The following is a 21345-nucleotide window of genomic DNA, read 5'->3' as shown; positions in this document are numbered from 1 at the left end:
CCGCCTACCTGGGTCCCGGGGTGGGGGGTGGTCATTGTACCTGTTACTGGAAACCCTGGGGCAGTTTCATGTGCCTCCTGTGCAGGAAGCAGGGGCTGTGGTGGTTAGAGCTCAGACATGAACTTCAGATGTCCCATTCAAGCGGCTGTATGACCTGAGTGACTTCATCTCTCTGTGCCTCTGTTTCCCTGTCTGCACCTCTCTCCTGAGGTCATTGTGCAGAATAAACGAAGTGATCTATGTGCTACTTAGCATTGCACTCACCGCGGGAAGAGCTACCTGTGGTCTGAGCACAGGCAGGTGCTCCCAGATTCCCTTCTCTGGGTGGAGTGAGGCCTGTCCCAGAAGGGTCTCTCTGCCCCCTGGAAGGAAGCTGAGCAGCCTCTGGAAGTGACACCCCAATAGGTAGGAGGGAGCCACTACGTAGCTGCTGCTCAGGGATCTCCCTGCTGGTCAAGGGGGGCGGGGAGGCACCTCCCAGGTCTAAAAGAGGGCAGAAGGTAAATCAGCTCCCGTTGGCTGTTAGGATTACCGGGAAGATGCACGATTTGGCCTGGTGGCCCTGTCTGCCCACCTGTCCAGACCCCTTCAGTTGCTTTATCTGCTCTGGATGGTGCGAGGGAACATAGAGGACGGAGTCGGGCTTTTGGGGCTCTAGCCCCTTGTCTGCCAAAAGCAATCCCAGAGCTGCTCCCAGATGTGTGGCTATTCCAGCCCGAGCCCTGCCCCAGCGCAGCCTCTGGCCACCCGGCTCTGTGGCCTTGGCCCTGAGTGCAGGCTCTTCCCGGTTCCCATCCCCCTCCCTGGCGCTTCCTCCTGGGGTGGAACGCGCCTCCCCCTCCCCCCGCCATGGGGCCTCCGCCAGGCCTGGGCTCCTGGCAGTCAGCCGGCGGCTCCCTGAGCATGCTCCACCTATTTATAGACAGGGCCCTCCCCCAACTGCTATTTCAGTCTCCTGCCAGCTGCCGGCGGCTCATTCGGGAAGGAGGAGCAGGGAGCCGGGCCCAGAGCTGTCACCCAGGGCTGGGAGGGAACACAGAGAGCCCGCCTGCCTGCCCAGCTCCCCTTCCTGTCCCCTGAGTGCTCAGCCAGACCCCGCTCCTGGGACCTCTGGAGAGGCCAGTGGTCGGATGCCCCTCTAGAGGGGCACTGGGCCCGTAGCTCTGGGGCTCCTGGCTCCTCCTGCCACCAGAAGTGCCCAGGCCGGATGAAGCACCTCCCCATCGTGCTGGTCCCAGTAGCCGTGGCCTGAGGGAGCCCCTGAGCAGCCGCGAGGGCCCCACCCGACCACCTTCCCTGTGGCTGACTCCCCGCCTCGGGCGGCCCCTCCTGGGCATGCTGCTAGTGCCCAAGGCTCAGGGGCTGGTGGAGATGCTGCAGACCATCTATGAAACGGAATCCTGTTTTTCAGCAGATGGGATGCCAGGCCGGGAACCAGCCTTGGAAATCCTGCCCCGGACCCCTCTGCACGGCATCCCCGTGACAGGTAAGTGCCTCCGTGTCCCCGCCTGCCCTCTGCCATTGGGCATCCTCGTCTCTGCAGCTGAGCGTCTGGCTCCAGGTCTCACCCAGCTGGGGTCCTGCCTAGATCTTTCTGGAGGTCTTTGTTGAGAATGTGTGCAGTCAGGGGAGGTGTGCTCTCTGAGGTGGGCTTCCCTGCTCTCCTAGACCTGCCCTCCCACCACGCCCTCCAGCTGCACTGCGCAGCATCTCTTTGGCCGCTGGCAGGGTCGGCATCCACTGCTGGGGGCTGTGGATTACTAGACGGTCCTGGCCTAGTTGGCACCGTGGTCAAGAGGGGAGAAAGTGGGTCAGTGACCTGCCTCCAGGCCGTCTGCTTCCCAGGTCTGGACAAGAGAAGAAACTAGAGCCGGAGTGTCCATAAGAATAAAGGCTTCCCCCCCGCCACCCCGCCGGCTCCTCTGGTGGGTTCTTGGGGTCAGAGGGTCCATTGCAGTGATTTCTGCCGGTCCATAGGTGAGAGTATCCTGGGAATCAGACACCTAGGGAGGAGGCTTGTCCAGTCTGGTCGAGGAGGAGGAGTCTGGTTGAGTTAGGCAGAGGCTGGCACCTGGGATGTTGGGAGCCTTAGCTCCCTTGACCACCCCCGTCCCCATATCTCTGCTTCCCCCAGGCCTTGGTTTATTGTCAACACATGAGGATGAAGGAATGTTACTCAGGCTCACTGGGCTTGAGGACTCCCTAACCCTGCCCCCTTCTCAGCAGGGACTCTTGGCTGGGGGTGGGATCCCCCAGGGCTGAGCCACTCCCTCTCTCCCTCCCAGGAACCTGTTGGCAGCATCAGGCCTTCCTGGCACAGCCTCCTCACCAGGCCGGCACCACCAGATGCTTCCTCTAGGGAGGGGCCTGCTGGACCCATGCCTGCTTGGCCCCTCCTGGCAGTGGCTTGGCACTTGGGTGTGGGTGTGGGTGTCTGTGTGTGTATGTATGGGGAGTCTGCCTCTGGGTAGGTGGGTGTGGGTCCCAGGCTTTGGATTGGAAGGTGGGAGCCATGTGCCTGCAGAGGCACCCGTGATTTGGCTCTAAGCTGTCCAGGGATAAGGTTGCAGCTGGACTGAGATGTGTCAGAGGATGAAGGTTTGGGGAAGATTGGAAAACCCTTCAAACAAGGCCAGCCATCTGCCTGGGCAGGGATGCCCATGCGGTCTCCTGAGGTCGTGGCATAACCCTGGGGACCAGCCCTGAGGATGCCCGCTGTGCAGGCCTCTGGGATGGGACGGAAACCCTAGGGCCAGTGGTGCAGAGTCTGCATAGTCCCCTGGGAAGGGTGTAAACACAGGGGGCCAGTCTAGCCCTGGTCCAGTTGAGCCCACAGCTCTAGCTGAAGACCCTATCTGCTGACTTCTGCCTTGAACCCCCTGGGAGTCAAAATGGTCTCTTGAAGAGCAAAGGGATGACTGTGCAGAGCATCTCTGCTTGGGGGAGCCGCTCTACCCCATTTGGCAAATGCCGTATCAGTCCACCCATCCTGCCCTGTTCCCACTGTTCCTTGCCTTCCAGAAGCAGTTGGCCGTTGGCCTGAAGTTTCCTCCTCAGCATGTCCTTTCTTCTTCTTTCAAGTTGGACCCCAGAATCTTTGCAGGCTGGATCCCTGCTGCCCCCATCCCTTTCCTAAAGGCTCCCCATCTCTACATAGACCCCCGCTGGCCCCCGCAGCCAGCCCGGCTCTCTAGATCCTTGTGGGCCCCCCCACCCCCCACCGAAACCGACACACGCGCACTGCCTAGCCTTCTGAGCGGTGGCGTGGTCCATGCTGGCAGGAGGGAGGCGTGAGTCACCTCAGCGGCTCGGGGAGAGGGCTAAGAATGTTCCCCCTGTGCAGCTCTGATGCTGTGTCTGTGACGCGGCTGGGGACAGATATAGGCCTGGATCTCGGCTGCCTTGTTTTTTTTTTGGACTCTGGAATGTAAATAGATGTTTCAAATAGAAACGCTTTAACCTTTGGGTTAAAAAAAAAAATCCACCCCGGATAAACACAGCCATGAGGGCCAGGCAGCCTGGTGTTCCCCCCTACTATCCCCTCCTCCCGCCCCACCCCCTTCCCCGCCCCACCCCCTCTCTTCATCTCTTGATCAGTCTCCAGACGGGATGCAAAAGCCTGTGGCTAAAAAGGCAGGTGTCCAGGAGCACTTCGTGGGTAGTGTGTGTCGCCTGGCCTCCCCAACCCTAGGGTTTGAGGAAGGGGAGCTTTCCAGGGTGGGCGTCTGCCCTGAGCTCTTTGCCCACTCCAGCAGCAAGTCTTTGGAATCCTATTTGAGGGGCACCCTTGGCTCTCTGGACTGTCTTGTACACTCTTAGCACAGTGCCTGGCACATGGATGAATGAATGTTGCTTGAGGGGGCTGGCATCCGGGGTTGGTTGACAGCAGGATCCTTGGGCTCTATTCTCAGGCTTGGCCCTCTGGGTGAGTAGACAGATATGGTAAGTTGCCCCAGTGGGTGAGCCAGAGTCCTGGCAGGCGAGCCCATGAAGGATTCCGGGTGCTCTCCACTATTCCTGTTGAAGGAGGGGGACAAACCACAGCTTCTGCTAGTGCTGTCAGGGCTTCCCTGATGGATGGGGTCTCTGCCTTGGCTCCCCCAACAGCCCACAATGGGCACCCTTCTCATCCAGGCTTGGTCTCGGCTCAGGATACCCAGGAGATTGAACTCTGGGTGTGGGATTCCCAGGGATGTGGTGCTGGGGGTTCCCCTGCCTCCATTCTGTTGGGCCTTGGATTTCCCTCTGGCCTGGATTGGGCAGAGCTGCTGCTTGGGCAATGTGCAGGATGTTAAAAGCAGGCATGGAGGAGGAGTTCTCTTTCCCTAGTGAGGGAGGGTGTGAATTCCGCTTATGCCGGGAAGGAATGCTGTGGATGTTGGGAAGTGCCGTGGGGTTTGTGTTTGGTATTGGGGTTTCCCCTAGATTTTCTTTTTTTAAAAAAAATTTATTTATTTATTTGACTGTACCAGGTCTTAGGGCATGTGAACTCTTAGTTGCAGCATCCCTAACCAGGGATGGAACCCAGGCTCCCTGCATTGGGAGCTCGGATGCTTAGCTACTGGTCCACCCCTAGATAGTCCTCTCCCCTGGACATTCTTGTTCACGTTCTTCATACCATTCCAAGTTTGGCTATGTAGGTGGGTGTGTAGGTGTCAGGGTGTGGGACGATGGAAAGGGCGAAACTAGGTGGGAAGGAAATTAATATTATAATGTACTAAATGATGGGTATCGGTGCTTTCCTTACCTGTTTCCTTTGGAAAGGTATTAATAGTTATGTTTTACAGTTGAGAAAGATCTGAAAGGTTATGGAACTTGCCGAAGGTCACAGAGTAAATGACTTTGGGCTTTGGACTCGGGTTTTTGTGTAGGGCTACCGCTAACCTACACAAGAGCTTCCCTGTGCAAATTTTTAAAAGGCAGCCTTTCTTCCAGGTGGCTATATACTCATACCAGAGTGGATGGCTTAGCATGCTTGGAGCATGTGCTAGATTTCAGCCCCCAACTTGACCGTTCAGTCGGGGGCCCTTGTACAGTCACAGCCTGAACCACCGGACGTTGTGTGCCTGTGTTTGTGCTCCCAAAGCTTGTGCTCCTCGACGAGAGAGACCAGTCTGGCCTTGCGGACTCCTGAGGTTTCTGAGAGGAGACTCTTTTCTCTAAATCCTGGGGGCCACTGGATCAGCTGTTTTCCTCCGTGTAAGGATTTCGACCCAAGGGAGAGAAGCTGGCTCAGGAACAAAGTTGAACGCCCTGTCATCCCATTCAGACAGTCTCCCCTGCCCCCATCCCCTCCTACCTCATCCTCTCCTCTTATTTTTGAGACCCTCAGCTGTCCCTTCCCTGCTGCACAGCTGCCAGACAGGAAATCAAATTAACTGTGTCCACGCACACAGCTGTAACAGCTGTCAGGTTGGCAGCAGAAATGAGTGTCGCCAGCCGGGGGACACTGTGAGAAAGTACTTCTCAAATTCCAGCCACAGAATTACCAAGCGGATATGTTAGGATGCAGATTTCCAAACTACTGCTCCCCTCAAGCCTAAGTTTCAGATTCCACAGGGCGGCCCAGGAACGAGCATTTTTAACACATCTCAGATGATTCCGATGTGAGTAGGTAGGCTCAGACCATGCTTGGCGTAAGGGCTTTGTGGACAGGGGTCCCGTGGACAGGGGTCGTGGGGCCTAGCAGCCTGCCAGTGGGTGTCGCCTGTCTCCCTAGAAGGCCTCGGTGAACTTTGGGACTCTTGGAAGAAGGGCTTACAACAGAGGGATGGAGGCCTTTGCTGTGGTCAGAGTCAAATCCAGCCCCCAGCAGCCTGGCAATCTTGAGACGGAGGGCATCTTGAGACCCTGGGGAGCAGGTGTCTAAATGCCAGCGGGGTTGGGGATTAGGACAAGTGGCCAGGGACACAGGGCACAGGGTTCAGGGCTGGGCTGTGCTTGTGGAGGAGAGACAGAGCTCCTGCCCTGGGGCCCCTGCTGTCCATCCCAGGTGTGGAGCAAGCAGTCCCAGCAACAGCTGCAGACTCTAAATGTCTTTAGTGTGCCTTTTAATTGCCTCTAGTATAGTGCCTGAGTGGTTCCTGAAAATGGCTGGGCTGAGAGAAGTGAAGCTACTTCTCCAGAGAGCAGCCCAAGACCAGTGACTCCTTCCGTCTTCACTAGTGAGAGATGATTTGTGCCTTCCACCAGGGCCCTAGTCAATCCTAAAGGAAATCAACCCTGAATATTCACTGGAAGGACTGATGCTGAAGCTCCAATACTTTGGCCACCTGATAGGAAGAGCCGACTCATTGGAAAAGTTCCTGATGCCGGGAAAGATGGAGGGCAGGAGGAGAAGAGGGTGACAGAGGATGAGATGATTGGATGGCATCATGGACTCAATGGACATGAGTTTGAGCAAACTCCGGGAGATAGTGAAGGACAAGAAAGCCTAACATGCTGCAGTCCATGGGGTTGCAAAGGTCGGCCATGACTGAGCGACTGAACAATAACAACATCCAGGGCTCTGCATCCCTTATGCTTAAGACTTTGCTGCCCTTGAGAGGCACAGTCTACCTCAAGGTTTCTGGGATTCTTTTCACTTGGTCCCCTTTTCCCTTGCACTCCTGGTTCTGGTGTTCTGGGGGCCAGCCAGGTGCCCCGTCTGGATCCCTGAACCCTCATAGAGTCTAGCTTTCTGCCCCATCTCTCATTAAATTTAGAAACAACTTTCTAGATTTCTCTTGGTTTTTGGTGCAAGGCAAGAGAGAGCCGGGCTTCTTTGATGGCTCAGTGGTAAAGAATCCGCCTGCTAATGCAGGAGAAGTGAATTTGATTCCTTTGTCAGGAAGATCCCCTGGAGAAGGAAATGGCAACTCACTCTAGTATTCGTAACTGGGAAATCGCATGGACAGAGGAGCCTGGCGGCTATAGTCTGCTGCTGCTGCTAAGTCGCTTCAGTCGTGTCCGACTCTGTGCGACCCCATAGACGGCAGCCCACCAGACTCCCCCGTCCCTGGGATTCTCCAGGCAAGAATACTGGAGTGGGTTGCCATTTCCTTCTCCAATGCATGAAAGTGAAAAGTGAAAGTGAAGTCTCTCAGTCGTGTCCGACTCTTAGCGACCCCATGGACTGCAGCCTACCAGGCTCCTCCATCCATGGGATTTTCCAGGCAAGAGTACTGGAGTGGGGTGCCATTGCCTTCTCTGGGCGGCTATAGTCTATGGGGTCACAAAAGAGTCAGGCACGACTCAGTGACTAAACAACAGCAGCAAGAGAGAACCAGAAGACCCAGGATTAAGCCCTGCTGCCTCCTTTCCGGGTGACCTTGGATGAATTTCTTCCGACTCTGGCTTTACTTTACTCCTCTGTCAACTGGGGGAGTTGAGTCGCGGATCCTGCTGGCCCTTCCTTCAGTGACATTCTAAGAGTCTTTGAAATCAGTTTCATGTTGCTTTTTAAAAAATTTACTTATTTTTAATTGGAGGATAATTGCTTTACAATGTTGTGTTGTTTTCTTCCATACGTCAACATGAGTCAGCCATAGATATACATATATGCCCTCCCTTTTGAACCTCCCTCCCACCTCCTACCACATCCCACCCCTCTAGGTTTCATGTTGCTTCTGACTAGAGGGAGCTTAGGGTCCCCTGAGTCCTGGCCTCAGGAGGATGTAGAATGGTACTGGGGAGAGGAGTGTTGTCTGCAGCAGGTACAGAAAAGTTAGATGCCTTTATAGGCTTTCCCACCGCTAGACCCTGGTTCCCCAAGGGCACAGACCAAAACTTGTATTCATCTGAGTTAAGAAGTGCTTTGAAGGGACGGAGGGACCCCACTGCTGGGGGGTGAGCCTCAGAGGACAGTGTGGTCCTTCTTGGAGGTAGCAAGGCAAGGGAGGCGGGAGAGACGTGCTGCCCTTGGGGGAAGGCTCCTCCCAAGGGGTACCTCCTCCAGCTCTGGGATCCAGTTTCCAGCCACACCAGCTTGTGTTGTGCGGGGCCCACCGGAAGGGATTTGATTGGGACAGGACCACAGAGTGACCTTGGGACAGTCTGACATGAGACAGCTAAGGCTTCATCCTGGCAGAGGTCTGAGCCTGACTTCCTTAGAATTCAGGCCATCTATGAACTTGTCCCCATGGAATCCCGAGTATTTTATTTCATGCACTTTAGAAACATTCTGAGAAGTGGTCCATAGACTCCGCCGAAGTGGTCCAGGACACACAAAAAATGTCAGGAGCCATTAATAGCCTCCACCAGTACCTCCTGAGATTTTCCCAGGCTCTGTGCCAAGCTCCACTGCATGTCTTATCTCTCTGGAGCCCCGGCAGCTCTGGGAGGTAGGTGCTTCCTCCCATTTCACAGATGCTCGCCTTGAGCCCAGGGAGGGGGCTCAGTGTCTTGCCCCAGAAAGAGCCTGGTTTGAACCCTGGCGTCTCTTACCCCAGAGCCCTCGCTCCTCACCATTACGTGATGTGTGTTGGCTTGCGTTTCAGGAGGAGTTGGGAAAATTGCTAGGTGAGAGTCATCCCCAGCTCGCACATGTGGAAATACTGTCTGCATTGTGGTAGAACCTGTCGAACCTAAATTGGCCTCTCTAGTCACGTAAGAGCACAGAAATAGATCATGGGAAACCGTCCTCGGTGGGGAGGGGTCATCGGCGTCACGGGGAGGAGTATGAAATGCTGTTCCCTGCTTTCTTCCAAAATCCCTCCAGGCCAGGAAAGGGATGAGAGCCTTTCCCCATTCTCCAGAGGGACAGAACGAGGTCACTGGATGTTTAAGGAAGTTGCTGACTCCCTGGCCTGCTGAGGGAGCTCCTGGGGGCCTGGGTGCTGGTGGAAGGCACTGCCCTCCAGGATGGGCTGCTAGCCTGTTACTCTCTAGAGGGGTCAGTTCTCCATGGCCTGGGATGCCCCACTGGGGTTCGTGAACCTGCTTGAGCCAGGAGTCAGGACACCTGGGTTTGAGGCCCTGCTACTTCCTTGGAGGGATCTCCTGCAGAGCCGCCTCAGAGGCTTGGTCTCCTCGTCCATGTTACGAGCCTGCTGAAACAGAATTCCTTTTCTCCCTCTCCCCTCTTTTTTGGCGATTTAATTTATTTATATGGCCACGGCACACGGCCTGTGGTATTTTAGGTCCTCCGACCAGGGATCAAACCCATCCCCCCCACGTCGGAAGGACCGAGTGTTAACCACCAGACCATCAGGGAAGTCCCTTCCCTCTTATTGTTGGGGGTGTGTAGACATTCCAAACTGCTTAATGCGCTCTTCCCTCATATTCTTTGTGCCCTGGCTCCCCTCCTTCCCCTAGCCTTCTGTGGCTGGTGGCTTCCAGGAGCAGGGTCTTTTTAGAGTCAAGTGTTCTGCCACTTAGGTCTGCCGGGTGGATCCACACACTGTGGAGTGCCCCAGGACTTTTCTCCAGGGGGAGCTCAAGGTACCTGCTGCTAGAGTTTGGGTCACAGGCACACTGGAGTTGGTGACTTCTCCAAGAGAAGGCCTGGGAGCTGGGGCATAGCTTGTGGTCTGTTCAGAGCAGGAGGCAGGCTTGACCTTGCCCTTGGGCAGCTCCATCTGTTTTTTATTTTGAACCCTTTTCCCAAAGGTGCTGCTGAAACCCGCTCCTCATGTCCTAGAATCCCTTGTCTGCCTGGGGGCAGTGTCCCTTTGCCTGGGCACTCTCTTTATTAGTCTAAGCCTGTGCTGGCAGTCATCCCAGAGGTTACCCTGTCAGCACCTGCGTCATCTCCCCCGCCCCCCCGCTGCCCCACCACCCGTCTGGTGCGCCAGGAGCCAGGCTATCCCTGGTTGTACCGCCCAAAGAATCTGCTGTGGGAGCCCCCACTGGGCTGATGGGGTGATGGGGTTCGTGGAGAGACTGGAAGCCCGGCGAGATGGGAAGGAAGTGTCCACTGAAGTGTCACTGGCGCTCAGTTGTCCACATGAGCAGGGCAGAGCGCTTCCCTCTGAGCCAGAGACTGGTGTGTGCAGGGCCACACTCTTGACAGCTGCCCACCTAGCTGCCTGGGCTGGGGCTTCTCCAGGGAGACAGTGTTGGTTAGTCCTGCCGAAAGCTGGGGGACAGGATGCTGTTACTGCTTGTTCCTACGGCCGCGGCTCCCGGCCGGCAAGGTCAGAGCTCCCGGAAGGGGTGGAGTATGGAGCAGGGCAGACCTGGTCCCTTCTGTCTCCCTTTGCAGGAGGTCCCTGAGCCAGCTGCTGGCTTCCTTTCGACTTCCTGCAACTCTGTCAGGCGGAGGCATGGGATAGGGGACTGTGCCCTCCCACGTGATCCCTTCCCTGGCCTTGGCTAGCCAGGGTCCCCAGTCTGCCCTCTTAGGGTCCAGCAGTCCTTGCATCTCCTTTCTTCCCTTTCCAGAAGTCCTCCCGTCCTCCTCCTCCCACCAGGAGGCGGTCAAGAGCTTCCTATCATGACACATCCATTTCCCCTCCAGGTGCTTGGTTCTCATGGCCGCCACTGCCACCTGCTCTGCTCATGCCAAACTGGGCGAGGGCGCAGACCCTCGAGGGGAGGCAGGCTCTAGATTTTGTGCCCAGAAAACTACATCTGGGGGGCTCTGTGTCCCCCCCCACCCCACCGCTGACCCTTTCCCTGACTCCAGCTGTCCAGTCTCGGCACCGTCCATCTTGGATGGAGCTGGGTTACTACCTGGCAGACCCAGAGGGTGCCGCATCCTGTTTGGGCCCCACAGGGCCTGCAGATTAATATTCCCCAGTTGCCTGTGCTTCCTGCTTGTATGGGAGCAAGACTGCTGTGGAGCCCGCTGGCCACCCCACCACCTGCATTCCAGCGGGGCTGCAGCTGCAACGGCAGCGCAGGACCCACCCTCTCCACTGCTGCTGTGGCGGTGGCGGCCGCACAGGGGCCCCGGTGGGAGAGTCCCCACGGCTGAGCCCATGGCCTCTCTGCAGGGCTCCGGCAGGGGAAGCCAGCACTGCTGGCAGCAGTTCCAGCCCAAGCAGGGTTATCTGCTGGGAGCCAGGAGTGCTTGGACCCTTGCCCTTCCCTGGATGGGCGGGCTGGCATCCGGCTCCTGCAGCTCTGGAGCTGCCGGGAGCAGCAGGTTGAAGCCTGTCCACCTCTTGGCCAAGCGATCAGAGTACCACAGGCCAAGCCAGCCTTGCCGAGGAACAGATAACTCTCCAGCCAGCCTGGGGCCCTGCTGGATATTTCCAGGGCTGGGGACACCGGAGGCTGGCTGCTGGCTTCTTGTTGCCACCCTGCTTTTGCACCCCGGACAGGGCCATCCACCTCCAGAAAGGGCCTCTGTAGTTCCCCAGGGTCTTTCCTCCTGGTGCTGGGGCAGGACATGGGTTGGGAAGGAAAGTGAGCGAGCATGTGTGTGTGTGTAACCCCACCCTCCTGGCCACATCTGGCCACTCCTGCAGATGTGGCTCTGGCCTTGTGGCCGCAGAGTCGTCAGTGTGGCTGGCGGGCAAACCACAGAGGAATGTGCCCGGCTGTGCTGGGGGAAGAAGGGCTGCTGGGGAGCGAGGGAGATCCTGTGCTCAGGCTACCTTCCCTCTCCCACCTCCAGTGGGCTTGGGGGCCACGTTCAGCCATGAGGATAGCATGACCTTGGCCTTCAGCAGGCCTTGCCCCTGCCTTGATGACATTCATTCAGGCTTCCTAGGGAGAGCCAGGCTCATAGACCGCAGAGGGTGTGGGAGCCTTTCTTATTAGCTCAGCCCTTCACCCCCCTCCCATCTCCCTCTCCACTCCTGATAAGGGATGGTGGTAGAGGCCTGGGCCTGTTTGCGAGGGCAGGGGACTCTGGCTGCCATGAGAATGGTAGGGTCTTTCCGTCTCCAGGCCTGGGTTGGCGTGGGCCTCCTTGCCACCGGAAAGTCTTCCCAGCTCCCCGTGACCTCCCTGGACCAGAGTGGGGAAAGTGAGGGCTGTCTTTGGAGAAAGAAATGGAAAAGAACAAGACGGCTTGGCTCTGCCTCTCTCACTTCCTCCTTCCCAGGCAGTGGGTAGCCTGCCTTCCCTTTCCTGCAGGCGTCAGGAGGCTTTGTGGGGTTTGGGCTGGGCTTGGAGCTCCCTGCTGGCCTGGTGTTTGCCCAGTTGCCCTGGCAACCACAGGGCAGTGGTGGGGAGTGATGACATTGAGCGGCCAGAGGACAGTGTACAGGGATCAAGAGGTCGAGACCCATCTTTTCCCATAAGTCCATTGGAATCTGTTGCCGTTCCCTGGGGCCCCTTGGCCCATTGTCCACTTGGGGGCCTGGATCCAAGGTCTGGGGGCCCAGCAGGTCCCTCCACTCCTTTTCTCTTCCCAGCGGGTTCTCCCTGGGACTGGAGTTCTGAGATCTCTGCCTAGGCTCCAGCCCCCTGCACCCCTGCCATTACCCTTCTTCCTGTCTGATTCCCTTTCCTTTCCTGTCTCCTCCTCCCACCTCCTCCCTGCGCCTGCCCGCCCATTCTCTCTCTCTCCTCCCCCCTCCCCCCAGGCACAGCTGCTGTTTGGCTCACTCTATATATAGCGGCATTTTCAGGGTAATTACAATAAAACTGTTGAAAGGAGATAATCCAGCAAAGGAAGCGAGTCTGACTCCCAGCCCCCTCCAGTCCCTGGTTTGGTGCCGCCCTGCACCCCCTTCCCTTGCAGCCTCCTGCTCCCACCCCACTCCCTGTTCCCATAGCCTCACCCTCCCACCCCATCTGCCCTAGCTGAGTGTGAGGTAGGGAACAGGAGAATGGATAGACTGTCCATTGTCCATGGGGGTGTCCACAGACCTTTCCTAGACTTACTGAGGCCCCTGGCTGCCAGCCCCATCAGTTCTAGAACCAATGTCGATGCCTTGGTTTCTCCTGTACTATAGGCTTTTTGGCAGGGACAGTGTGGTGTTGAGAGGTGGGGGAGGAAGGACAGGAAGGATGGTGGTTAAAAGCGTAGGATTTGGATTCACATCTTGGTTCATTGATCACCTGGGCTGTCTGTCTTTGATCATGTTACTTAAACCTCTCTAAAATCTCAGTTTCCTTATCACGAAAGTAATTCAGGAAGATCCCCTGGAGGAAGACATGGAAACCCATTCTAGTATTCTTGCCTGGAGAATCCCATGGGCAGAGGAGCCTGGCAGTCTCTACAGTCCATGGGATCGCAAAGACTCGGACACGGCTGAAGTGATTTAGCACACGCACACACCAAATTCACATAAAATGTCCAGTGGTCATCTTTGTTAAATACTCATGATCTTCCAGGTACCCTGCTGTACTTACGCACATTTTTGTAGTGAAGTTCATGGCTTCAGTCTCATTTAATGAAGGCAGAAGGCTGTATTCACTGAGCAGAGGGATTTGACTCCCCTCACCCCCATCCTCCATTCTCTTGGGGTCTAGTAATCCTGCCTGGTAGTTTTCTGGGCCCCAGGCATGGCAGCCAGGGCCCGGTGCGGATGGCCTGCTGACCCCTTCCTGGTTCTTCTCTCCGCAGTAGAGGTGAAACCGGTGCTGCCAGGAGCCATGCCCAGCTCCATGGGGGGCGGGGGAGGAGGCAGCCCCAGCCCCGTGGAGCTGCGGGGGGCTCTGGCAGGCCCTGTGGACCCCACGCTGCGGGAGCAGCAACTGCAGCAGGAGCTCCTGGCACTCAAGCAGCAGCAGCAACTGCAGAAGCAGCTTCTGTTCGCTGAGTTCCAGAAGCAGCATGACCACCTGACCCGGCAGCATGAAGTCCAGCTGCAGAAGCACCTCAAGGTGAGCGTGGGGGCCAGGGCACCCAGACCTCCGAGCCCCGCCCTGGACTCAGCTCACCTTGCCTCCCCACTGCCCCTGCAGCAGCAGCAGGAGATGCTGGCAGCCAAGAGGCAGCAGGAGCTGGAGCAACAGCGGCAGCGGGAGCAGCAGCGGCAGGAGGAGCTGGAGAAGCAGCGGCTCGAGCAGCAGCTGCTCATCCTTCGAAACAAGGAGAAGAGCAAAGAGAGTGAGGCTGGGGCGCCTCTGGGTTAGGGGGGTCACAGCTGGGATTACTGCCCCTCCCCCAGCCGTGGGGTCCTGGCCCCCAGCTCCTGGGTCAGCTGTGGCCTATCCCACAGGTGCCATCGCCAGCACTGAGGTGAAGCTACGGCTCCAGGAATTCCTCCTGTCGAAGTCAAAGGAGCCCACACCAGGCGGCCTCAACCATTCCCTCCCACAGCATCCCAAATGCTGGTATGACCCTTGACAGGCATGGGTTGCAGAGGTGCCCAGCTCAAGGGCTGCCTGGCTGCAGGCAGACATGGGGCTTCTGGGCTGAAGTCATGTAGGGGCCCTGCAATCTCTCCTAGGAGAAGGGACCCTCCCCCATCCCCCGCACTCCTGGTTTCTCTCCTCGCTGCCCTCCCCAAGATCCATTTCGTATCACCATAGGCAGTGGATGTTTCATAAATGTAGATTGCTCGGTTGCGGGTCCAGCTGGCTGGGTGATCCCCTAGACCTGTCTCCATCTCCTCCCTCTACCCCAAAGGCTGGGTGATCCCCTAGACCTGTCTCCATCTCCTTCCTCAACCCCAAAGGCTGGGTGATCCTCTAGACATGTCCCCATTCCTTCTCTCCACCACACAGGGGAACCCACCATGCTTCTTTGGACCAGAGTTCCCCTCCCCAGAGCGGCCCCCCTGGGACGCCTTCCTCCTACAAACTGCCTTTGCTTGGGCCCTACGACAGCCGCGACGACTTCCCCCTCCGCAAAACAGGTGAGTACAGCCTGGCCGCCCAGGTTATGGGGGGGCGGGGTCAGGCAGAGGTGGGAATGTGGAAGGGCCAGGCTGCAGGTGTGTCCGCTTGTGTGGACGTGTCTGAGCCCCAGCTGCCTTCTCCCCAGCCTCTGAACCCAACTTAAAAGTACGTTCGAGGCTAAAGCAGAAGGTGGCCGAGCGGAGAAGCAGTCCCCTCTTGCGTCGCAAGGATGGGACTGTCATTAGCACCTTTAAGAAGAGAGCTGTTGAGATCACAGGTGCCGGACCTGGGGGTAAGGGCTCGTCTCTTGTCCCTGTTCTGAGGGCCGGGGAGTGGGGGGGCTGCTCCGAGCGGCCCAGGTGACAGCCGCCTCTCCCGTAGTGTCTGCCGTGTGTAACAGCGCACCAGGCTCTGGCCCCAGCTCTCCCAACAGTTCCCACAGCACCATCGCGGAGAATGGCTTTACGGGCTCGGTTCCCAACATCCCCACCGAGGTACAGGCCCACCAGGGACTGAGCGGGTGGGCCAGAGCTGCTTCCTGTCCCGTGCGGTCTGTCTGGCTGAGAGTGCCCAGCAGGGGCCTTTCTGCCCCGCATGGACAGACTGGAGGGACCTTTTGCCCCGAAGTGGGATGTGTCCTGTGGGCCTCTGCATGGCTCTGACCTCTCAGTTCCCCCAGGTGGGGCTTGGTGTGGGAAGTGGGGTGCCATTCGGAGCCCTCTGCCTTGCCCTGGCCCCAGGTGGCTGTCCTTTGCCTGCTCTCATGCCTGTCTCTCCCAACTGCTCCCCAGATGCTCCCCCAGCACCGGGCCCTCCCTCCGGACACCTCCCCCAACCAGTTCAGCCTCTACACGTCTCCCTCTCTGCCCAACATCTCCCTAGGGCTGCAGGCCACGGTCACTGTCACCAACTCGCACCTCACCGTGAGTACGGGGCACGTCCCCTCTGGTGTTGAGATCTTTGGTCCTGGATCCCCCCAGCTGGCGCATTTGTCCTCCCAAGGTCCTGAGGGAGATCAGAAGGTCCTCCCCAAAGGTGGGGGTGGGCAGAGGGTAGGTGAGGGATGCTGGTTCAACGTTGGCAGACCTTGGGGGGCAGTTATAAACCCTTCTCTCATCGCCATCTCCTGTCCCACCCCAGGCCTCCCCGAAGCTGTCGACGCAGCAGGAGGCCGAGAGGCAGGCCCTCCAGTCCCTGCGGCAGGGCGGTGCACTGACGGGCAAGTTCATGAGCACATCCTCCATCCCTGGCTGCCTGCTGGGCGTGGCACTGGAGGGCGACTCGAGCCCCCACGGGCATGCCTCACTGCTGCAGCACGTGCTGCTGCTGGAACAAGCCCGGCAGCAGAGCACCCTCATTGCTGGTGAGTGGCAGGCAGCTGTGTGAGGAGGGGGGTGTGGCCAGACCCCATCCTGAGGGCTCAGCTGGAGGGACCACTTGTCAGGGAGAAGTAGCCAGGGATATTCACCAGGCATGTCACAGCTCCCCTCAGCGGCATCATTGATTTTTTCCGCATTCTACAGATGCTATTGAGTCCCTGCAGCCAGCCAGGCACTGTACCTGACCTCTACCATCCTAATGGAGCTCCTATTCCAGGGCAGTGCCATCCAGTAGAAATATAATACAAGCGGCACATGTACTTTAAAGTGTTTGTTGTAGTAGCCACGTTAAAAAATGCAAAAAGAAATTGGTGAAATTAATAACTTATACCTAACTCAGTCTATCTAGGATGCTATTATCGGAACATATAATGAATGTAAAGAGTTAGCAGTGAAATATTTTATTTTGTTTTCATACTGTCTTTTAACCCTGGTGGATATTTCATACTTAGAGCACATCTTAGTTTAGACAGGGCACATTGCAAGTGCTCAGTGGTCATGTGTGACTGGCAGCTATAGGATTGGACAGCATAGCTTTAGACAGACAGCCTATAAGGACCTGGCAGCATCAGAAGAGGTTCTGCTTAAAAGTCTCATGATCTTGGCCCCTAGGCTTCTCAGCCCTGTGGGATCCATGTCCATGATCAGGGAGGTCTTACAGCTGGGGAGAACTAGTCATTGTTCATGCACAAGGAGGGCCCAAAACTGTGTATTTGTAAGTGACTTAAAGGGAGTATGTAGTGTGTGTTTGTTAGTCGTTTCCGACTCTGCGGCCCCATGGACTGTAGCCTGCCAGGCTCCTCTGTCTGGGATTCTCTTGGCAAGAACACTGGAATGGGTTGCCATTCCCTTCTCCTAACCTAGGGCTCAAACCTGGGTCCCTGCACTTCAGGCAGATTCTTTTGAGCCACCAGAGAAGCCCAGGAACTCTGATAGTTGGTAAAAATGTTCCTGGGCCTACCATAAAAGTTTGACTAAATGAATTAAAGGGAGGGAACAGTGAATCCAGGAAGTCTTGCTGGAGGTGGTGACTCTGAGCAGCAAGACTGTTCAGTTGTAGGGAGGAGGAAGAATAGGTCTCATCTGGGGGCAGAGGTGCTCCAGGCCCCTCCCAGGTTCCACCCCCTGCCCCGCCCCAGGGGGTAGGGCGCTGTTCCAGAAGGAAGAGAGTCTGGGGTGGGAGTGGGGAGCCTGGTGCCCTAACAGTAATGCTTGCTCCCCTTCCCCCACCTCATAGTGCCGCTCCACGGGCAGTCCCCGCTGGTGACGGGTGAGCGCGTGGCCACCAGCATGCGGACAGTGGGCAAGCTCCCGCGGCACCGGCCCCTGAGCCGCACCCAATCCTCGCCGCTGCCCCAGAGCCCCCAGGCCCTGCAGCAGCTGGTCATGCAGCAGCAGCACCAGCAGTTCCTGGAGAAGCAGAAGCAGCAGCAGCTGCAGCTGGGCAAGGTGAGCCAGGAGAATCCGACATCCGGGGCTGTGCTGGGGGCAGGACACAAGGGTGCTGGGCTGGCTGGGCAAGGTGAGCTGGGAGAAGCCAACATCCGGGGCTCTGCTAGGGGCAGGACAGAGGGTGCTAGGCTGGCAGAGAGGGAGGCGCATCTGACCTCCTCGGCCACTCCCTGCTGCATCAGAGGAGTCACCTTGCCCTTTTTCTTTAGAGAATATATTGTGTGTGTTTTTTTTTTGGGGGGGGGAAATATTTATATATTGTTAAAGCTCATTATTTTATTTACTTATTTATTTTTGGCTGCAGGCTTTCTCTGGTTGCAATGCACAGGCTTATCACTGCAGTGGTTTCTCTTGTTGTGAGGCATGGATCCTAGAGTGAGGGCTCTGTAGTTATGGTATGAGGACTTAGTTTGCCTCTGAAAAGTGGGGTTTTAGTTCCAGGACCAGGGATTGAACCTGTGGTCCCCCATAGGTTGACAGGTGGCTTCTTAGCCACTGGAGCACCAGGGAAGTCCCCACCTTGCCTTTTTCTGTCCACATCAAAGCTCTGTATGGGCTGGGTGGCCACACAGAGAAGTGCAGGAATAGATTCTCCGGGGGCTTGGGCTGCATGGCTGTGCCCTGCTCCCAGCTGATGGGCCTCCTGGCTCTGCTTCCAGATCCTTACCAAGACGGGGGAGCTGCCACGGCAGCCCACCACCCACCCCGAGGAGACAGAGGAGGAGCTGACGGAGCAGCAGGATGCCTTGCTGGGGGAGGGAGCCCTGACCATACCCCGAGAAGGCTCCACGGAGAGTGAGAGCACCCAGGAAGACCTGGAGGAGGAGGAAGAGGAGGAGGAGGAAGAGGAGGAGGAGGAGGAGGAGGACTGCATCCAGGTCAAGGACGAGGAGCGCGAGAGCGGTGCTGAAGAGGGGCCCGACTTGGAGGAGTCCAGTGCTGGTTACAAAAAGGTGGCCCCCTGCGCCCCGGCCCTTGATCACCAGCCGTCTGTCCTCCCGCCTCCTCTTTCCGCCTTTGCCCTTCCCTCTCCGCAGTCTGCAGTTTCCAGGCTGTGCCCAGGGGAGCAGGAAAGAGACAAGGGGCTTCGGAAGGGAGAGAGGTGGTGTCAGTCTTAGAGCTCTCTCTGCCCTGTCTGCCAGCCCCTCCCTCTGACTGTGACTGCCCCCGCCTGTCTGCTTGTGTGTGTGTGTGTGTGTGTGTGCGTGCGTGCGCACACGCACACTCGGATGCACGTGGCCTGTGTATATCTGCGTCTCTGCCTACGTAGGGCCGGTTGTGCGTCGGTCTCTGCGTGCGTGCGTGTGTACACACCCGCCCCCGCTGTTACTACAGTCTGCCCTGGCGCCGAGCGAGCGCACACTCCATTCATGGCGGACACAGCTGAGCCCTCTGGGCCTGACTCATCCCACCCCCTCCCACGCCCCCGTCCCTCCCAGCAGCTTACCTCAATGTTTCTCTGGTAGCATGACTCATCTCGTCCCCCCATCCCTCCCCATCTCCTCGGGGATGGAGATGGAGATGGCTAAGACTGGAGTGTCTCCTGTCCCTGGAGGGAGGATCTGGAGGAAGGAGGAGATCTGGAAGAGAGGGTTGGATTCAGGCCCCCCGGGAGGCCCTAGGGCACCTGTCCTAACTTCCGTCTCAGCCTCGGCCTCACCCAGGCTCCCTCCCGCTCTCTCTTTCCCAGGCATTTGCAGACACCCAGCAGCTGCAGCCGCTGCAGGTGTACCAGGCACCCCTCAGCCTGGCCACTGTGCCCCACCAGGCCCTGGGCCGCACCCAGTCCTCACCTGCTGCCCCTGGGGGCATGAAGAGCCCCCCAGACCAGCCCACTAAGCACCTCTTCACCACAGGTGAGCCCTTCCCCCATGAGCCGTCTTTCCATTGTGTGTGTTGCGGCAGGGGGTGGCATGCTGTGCATGGCATGGCATCTGGTCTTGGGCGTTGTGAAGGGATGAGATATAGCCTCTGCCCTGGAGGGATGGCCAGGGACCCTCAGAACACCCTGAAGGGAGGGAACAGGCCTTGGCTGTCTCCCTGTGTGCACAGCCACCTGTGGTCATGGTGGCAGTCTTTGCTTCACTGGGCAGGTGTGGGTGAATGTCCATGTACTCCGGGAGCAGCATCTTTCTCAGGGCACCCCCGCCCCACACCGAGGGACCACTGATTTTGCTTCCTCAATACCTCTGCCCTGGAGGCCTGGGTGGAGGGAGCCCGCTATCTCAGTGGGGCCGTGCTCCTCTAGCTCTTTCCCCTCCCTTTAAGGTTAAGAGTGAAGGCCTCAGTCAATTCCAGAAGGCTCTTCCACGTGAAACTGCCCAGAGCTGGGCTCTGTAGGGGCACGGATGGTCCCTTTTAGGGGCCCCACTTGAGGATGGTCCCCACTCACCAATGGGGTGTGGGGGTGGGGGGCAGCACACAGAGGCTCTGACGGGGGATGAAGGGAAGGAGGAGGTGCCATGAGGTTAAAGCGGATGGTGGTGTCAGGCAGCCTGGTGGAGGCTTGAGGAACAGGGAGACTGCTGACAGGCGGTGATGGGGGAAAGGAATTTCAGGAAGAGAAGAGGAGCAGGCATGTGGGAGGGCAGCTGGAGTGGCCATGAGGAGGGGCTGGGACCAGGGTGGGCCAGGGAGAGCTCGGTGAGCTCCGCTGAGGGTGGCGGGCCGGGCTGTGACACGGCCCGGAGCTGTGCTGGCTGACAGGTGTGTCTCCGGCCCAGGTGTGGTCTACGACACGTTCATGCTGAAGCACCAGTGCATGTGTGGGAACACACACGTGCACCCCGAGCACGCTGGCCGGATCCAGAGCATCTGGTCCCGGCTGCAGGAGACAGGCCTGCTCAGCAAGTGTGAGGTAAGGGGGTCCCCCCTCCTTCCAGCCTGCACCTCAAACCCAGTGAAAGTCCTGTTTCTCGTGTCAAGGATACCTCTGTCTGTGTCTCTTCCTCATTCTCTTTTCAACCCCTGACTTCAGGGTCAGGCCCCCGTGTGCTTCCCAGTTCCATCCTTTGTGGCCTGGTGCCCCCCATGGTCCCCAGCTGAATGGGGGAGGGTCCTGGGCTGGGGTCCCAGGGGGACTGAGGCATACTTTCTCAAAACTTTGCATCTCCTGGGACTTCCCCGGAGGGCCATTGATTAGGATTCGGCACTTCCACTGCAGGGGACCCAGGATCCATCCCTGCTTGGGAAAGTAAGATCCTGTGTGTTGCATGGCATGGCCAAAAATAAAAAGAATGGCAATGTCCCATCGATTAAAAAAAAACCGCAACCACTTTTGGATCTCCTGAGGCTAGAGGGTGGCTTCATGTGCCCAGACTGTGGGGCGGAGAGAGGTGCTGGGCCTGCAGCGCCAGCCTAATCACCAGCAACCCCCTCTTGCTCCCCCCTCTCCCGACAGCGAATCCGGGGTCGTAAAGCCACACTGGATGAGATCCAGACGGTGCACTCCGAGTACCACACCCTGCTCTACGGTACCAGCCCCCTCAACCGGCAGAAGCTGGACAGCAAGAAGCTGCTCGGTGAGCTGAGTGGCCAACAGGGAGGGGTGGTGGGCCAGGCTGGGTCTGCTGCCCGGATGGGACAGGGGCTGTCAGGAGGACCATCCCCTGGTAGGCAAGTGGGTCTCCGTGGTTGCCACATCACAGGCCTCCAGAGGGCGCCATTCACACAGATTACAGCACGTGAGTGGGGTGTGTGCAGGAGGGCAGGAAGGGACTGGTCAGACCTGGTGATGGGCTGTGCCCTTCTGCCTCACCTGTCAGGCCCCTTTCTCCCTGCCGCCTGCCCCCGGGGAAGGATCGCCCCTCAGGACGGGGGACAGTCATCTCCCACCTGGCGTGCGGTGCAA

General features: G+C 57.9%; 1 protein-coding gene across 10 annotated transcripts in view; it reads left to right on the top strand.

Annotated features, from left to right (window-relative positions):
- The window catches only part of HDAC5 (histone deacetylase 5), a 37245-nt gene that overhangs the window by 11526 nt on the left and 4374 nt on the right, over positions 1–21345 (top strand). For 4 of the 10 annotated variants that reach the window (XM_027517121.1, XM_027517116.1, XM_027517117.1 and 1 more), the window contains 14 exons: positions 1412–1486; positions 13445–13704; positions 13786–13930; positions 14043–14157; positions 14551–14681; positions 14810–14956; positions 15046–15158; positions 15456–15587; positions 15805–16027; positions 17281–17492; positions 18155–18448; positions 19186–19351; positions 20219–20352; positions 20896–21016. In XM_027517121.1, the coding sequence (XP_027372922.1) occupies positions 1412–1486; positions 13445–13704; positions 13786–13930; positions 14043–14157; positions 14551–14681; positions 14810–14956; positions 15046–15158; positions 15456–15587; positions 15805–16027; positions 17281–17492; positions 18155–18448; positions 19186–19351; positions 20219–20352; positions 20896–21016 (2268 nt within the window). Of the gene's footprint in view, positions 1–1411; positions 1487–13444; positions 13931–14042; positions 14158–14550; positions 14682–14809; positions 14957–15045; positions 15159–15455; positions 15588–15804; positions 16028–17280; positions 17493–18154; positions 18449–19185; positions 19352–20218; positions 20353–20895; positions 21017–21345 lie in introns of all 10 variants that reach the window. The other 6 variants (XM_027517118.1, XM_027517124.1, XM_027517119.1 and 3 more) reach the window with 4 other exon arrangements.

Source organism: Bos indicus x Bos taurus, chromosome 19 (genome assembly GCF_003369695.1).
Source record: "Bos indicus x Bos taurus breed Angus x Brahman F1 hybrid chromosome 19, Bos_hybrid_MaternalHap_v2.0, whole genome shotgun sequence".
Taxonomy (NCBI): Eukaryota; Metazoa; Chordata; class Mammalia; order Artiodactyla; family Bovidae; genus Bos; species Bos indicus x Bos taurus.
The sequence above is the reverse complement of the archived record's forward strand: the minus strand, read 5'-3'. Positions and strand labels throughout refer to the sequence as shown.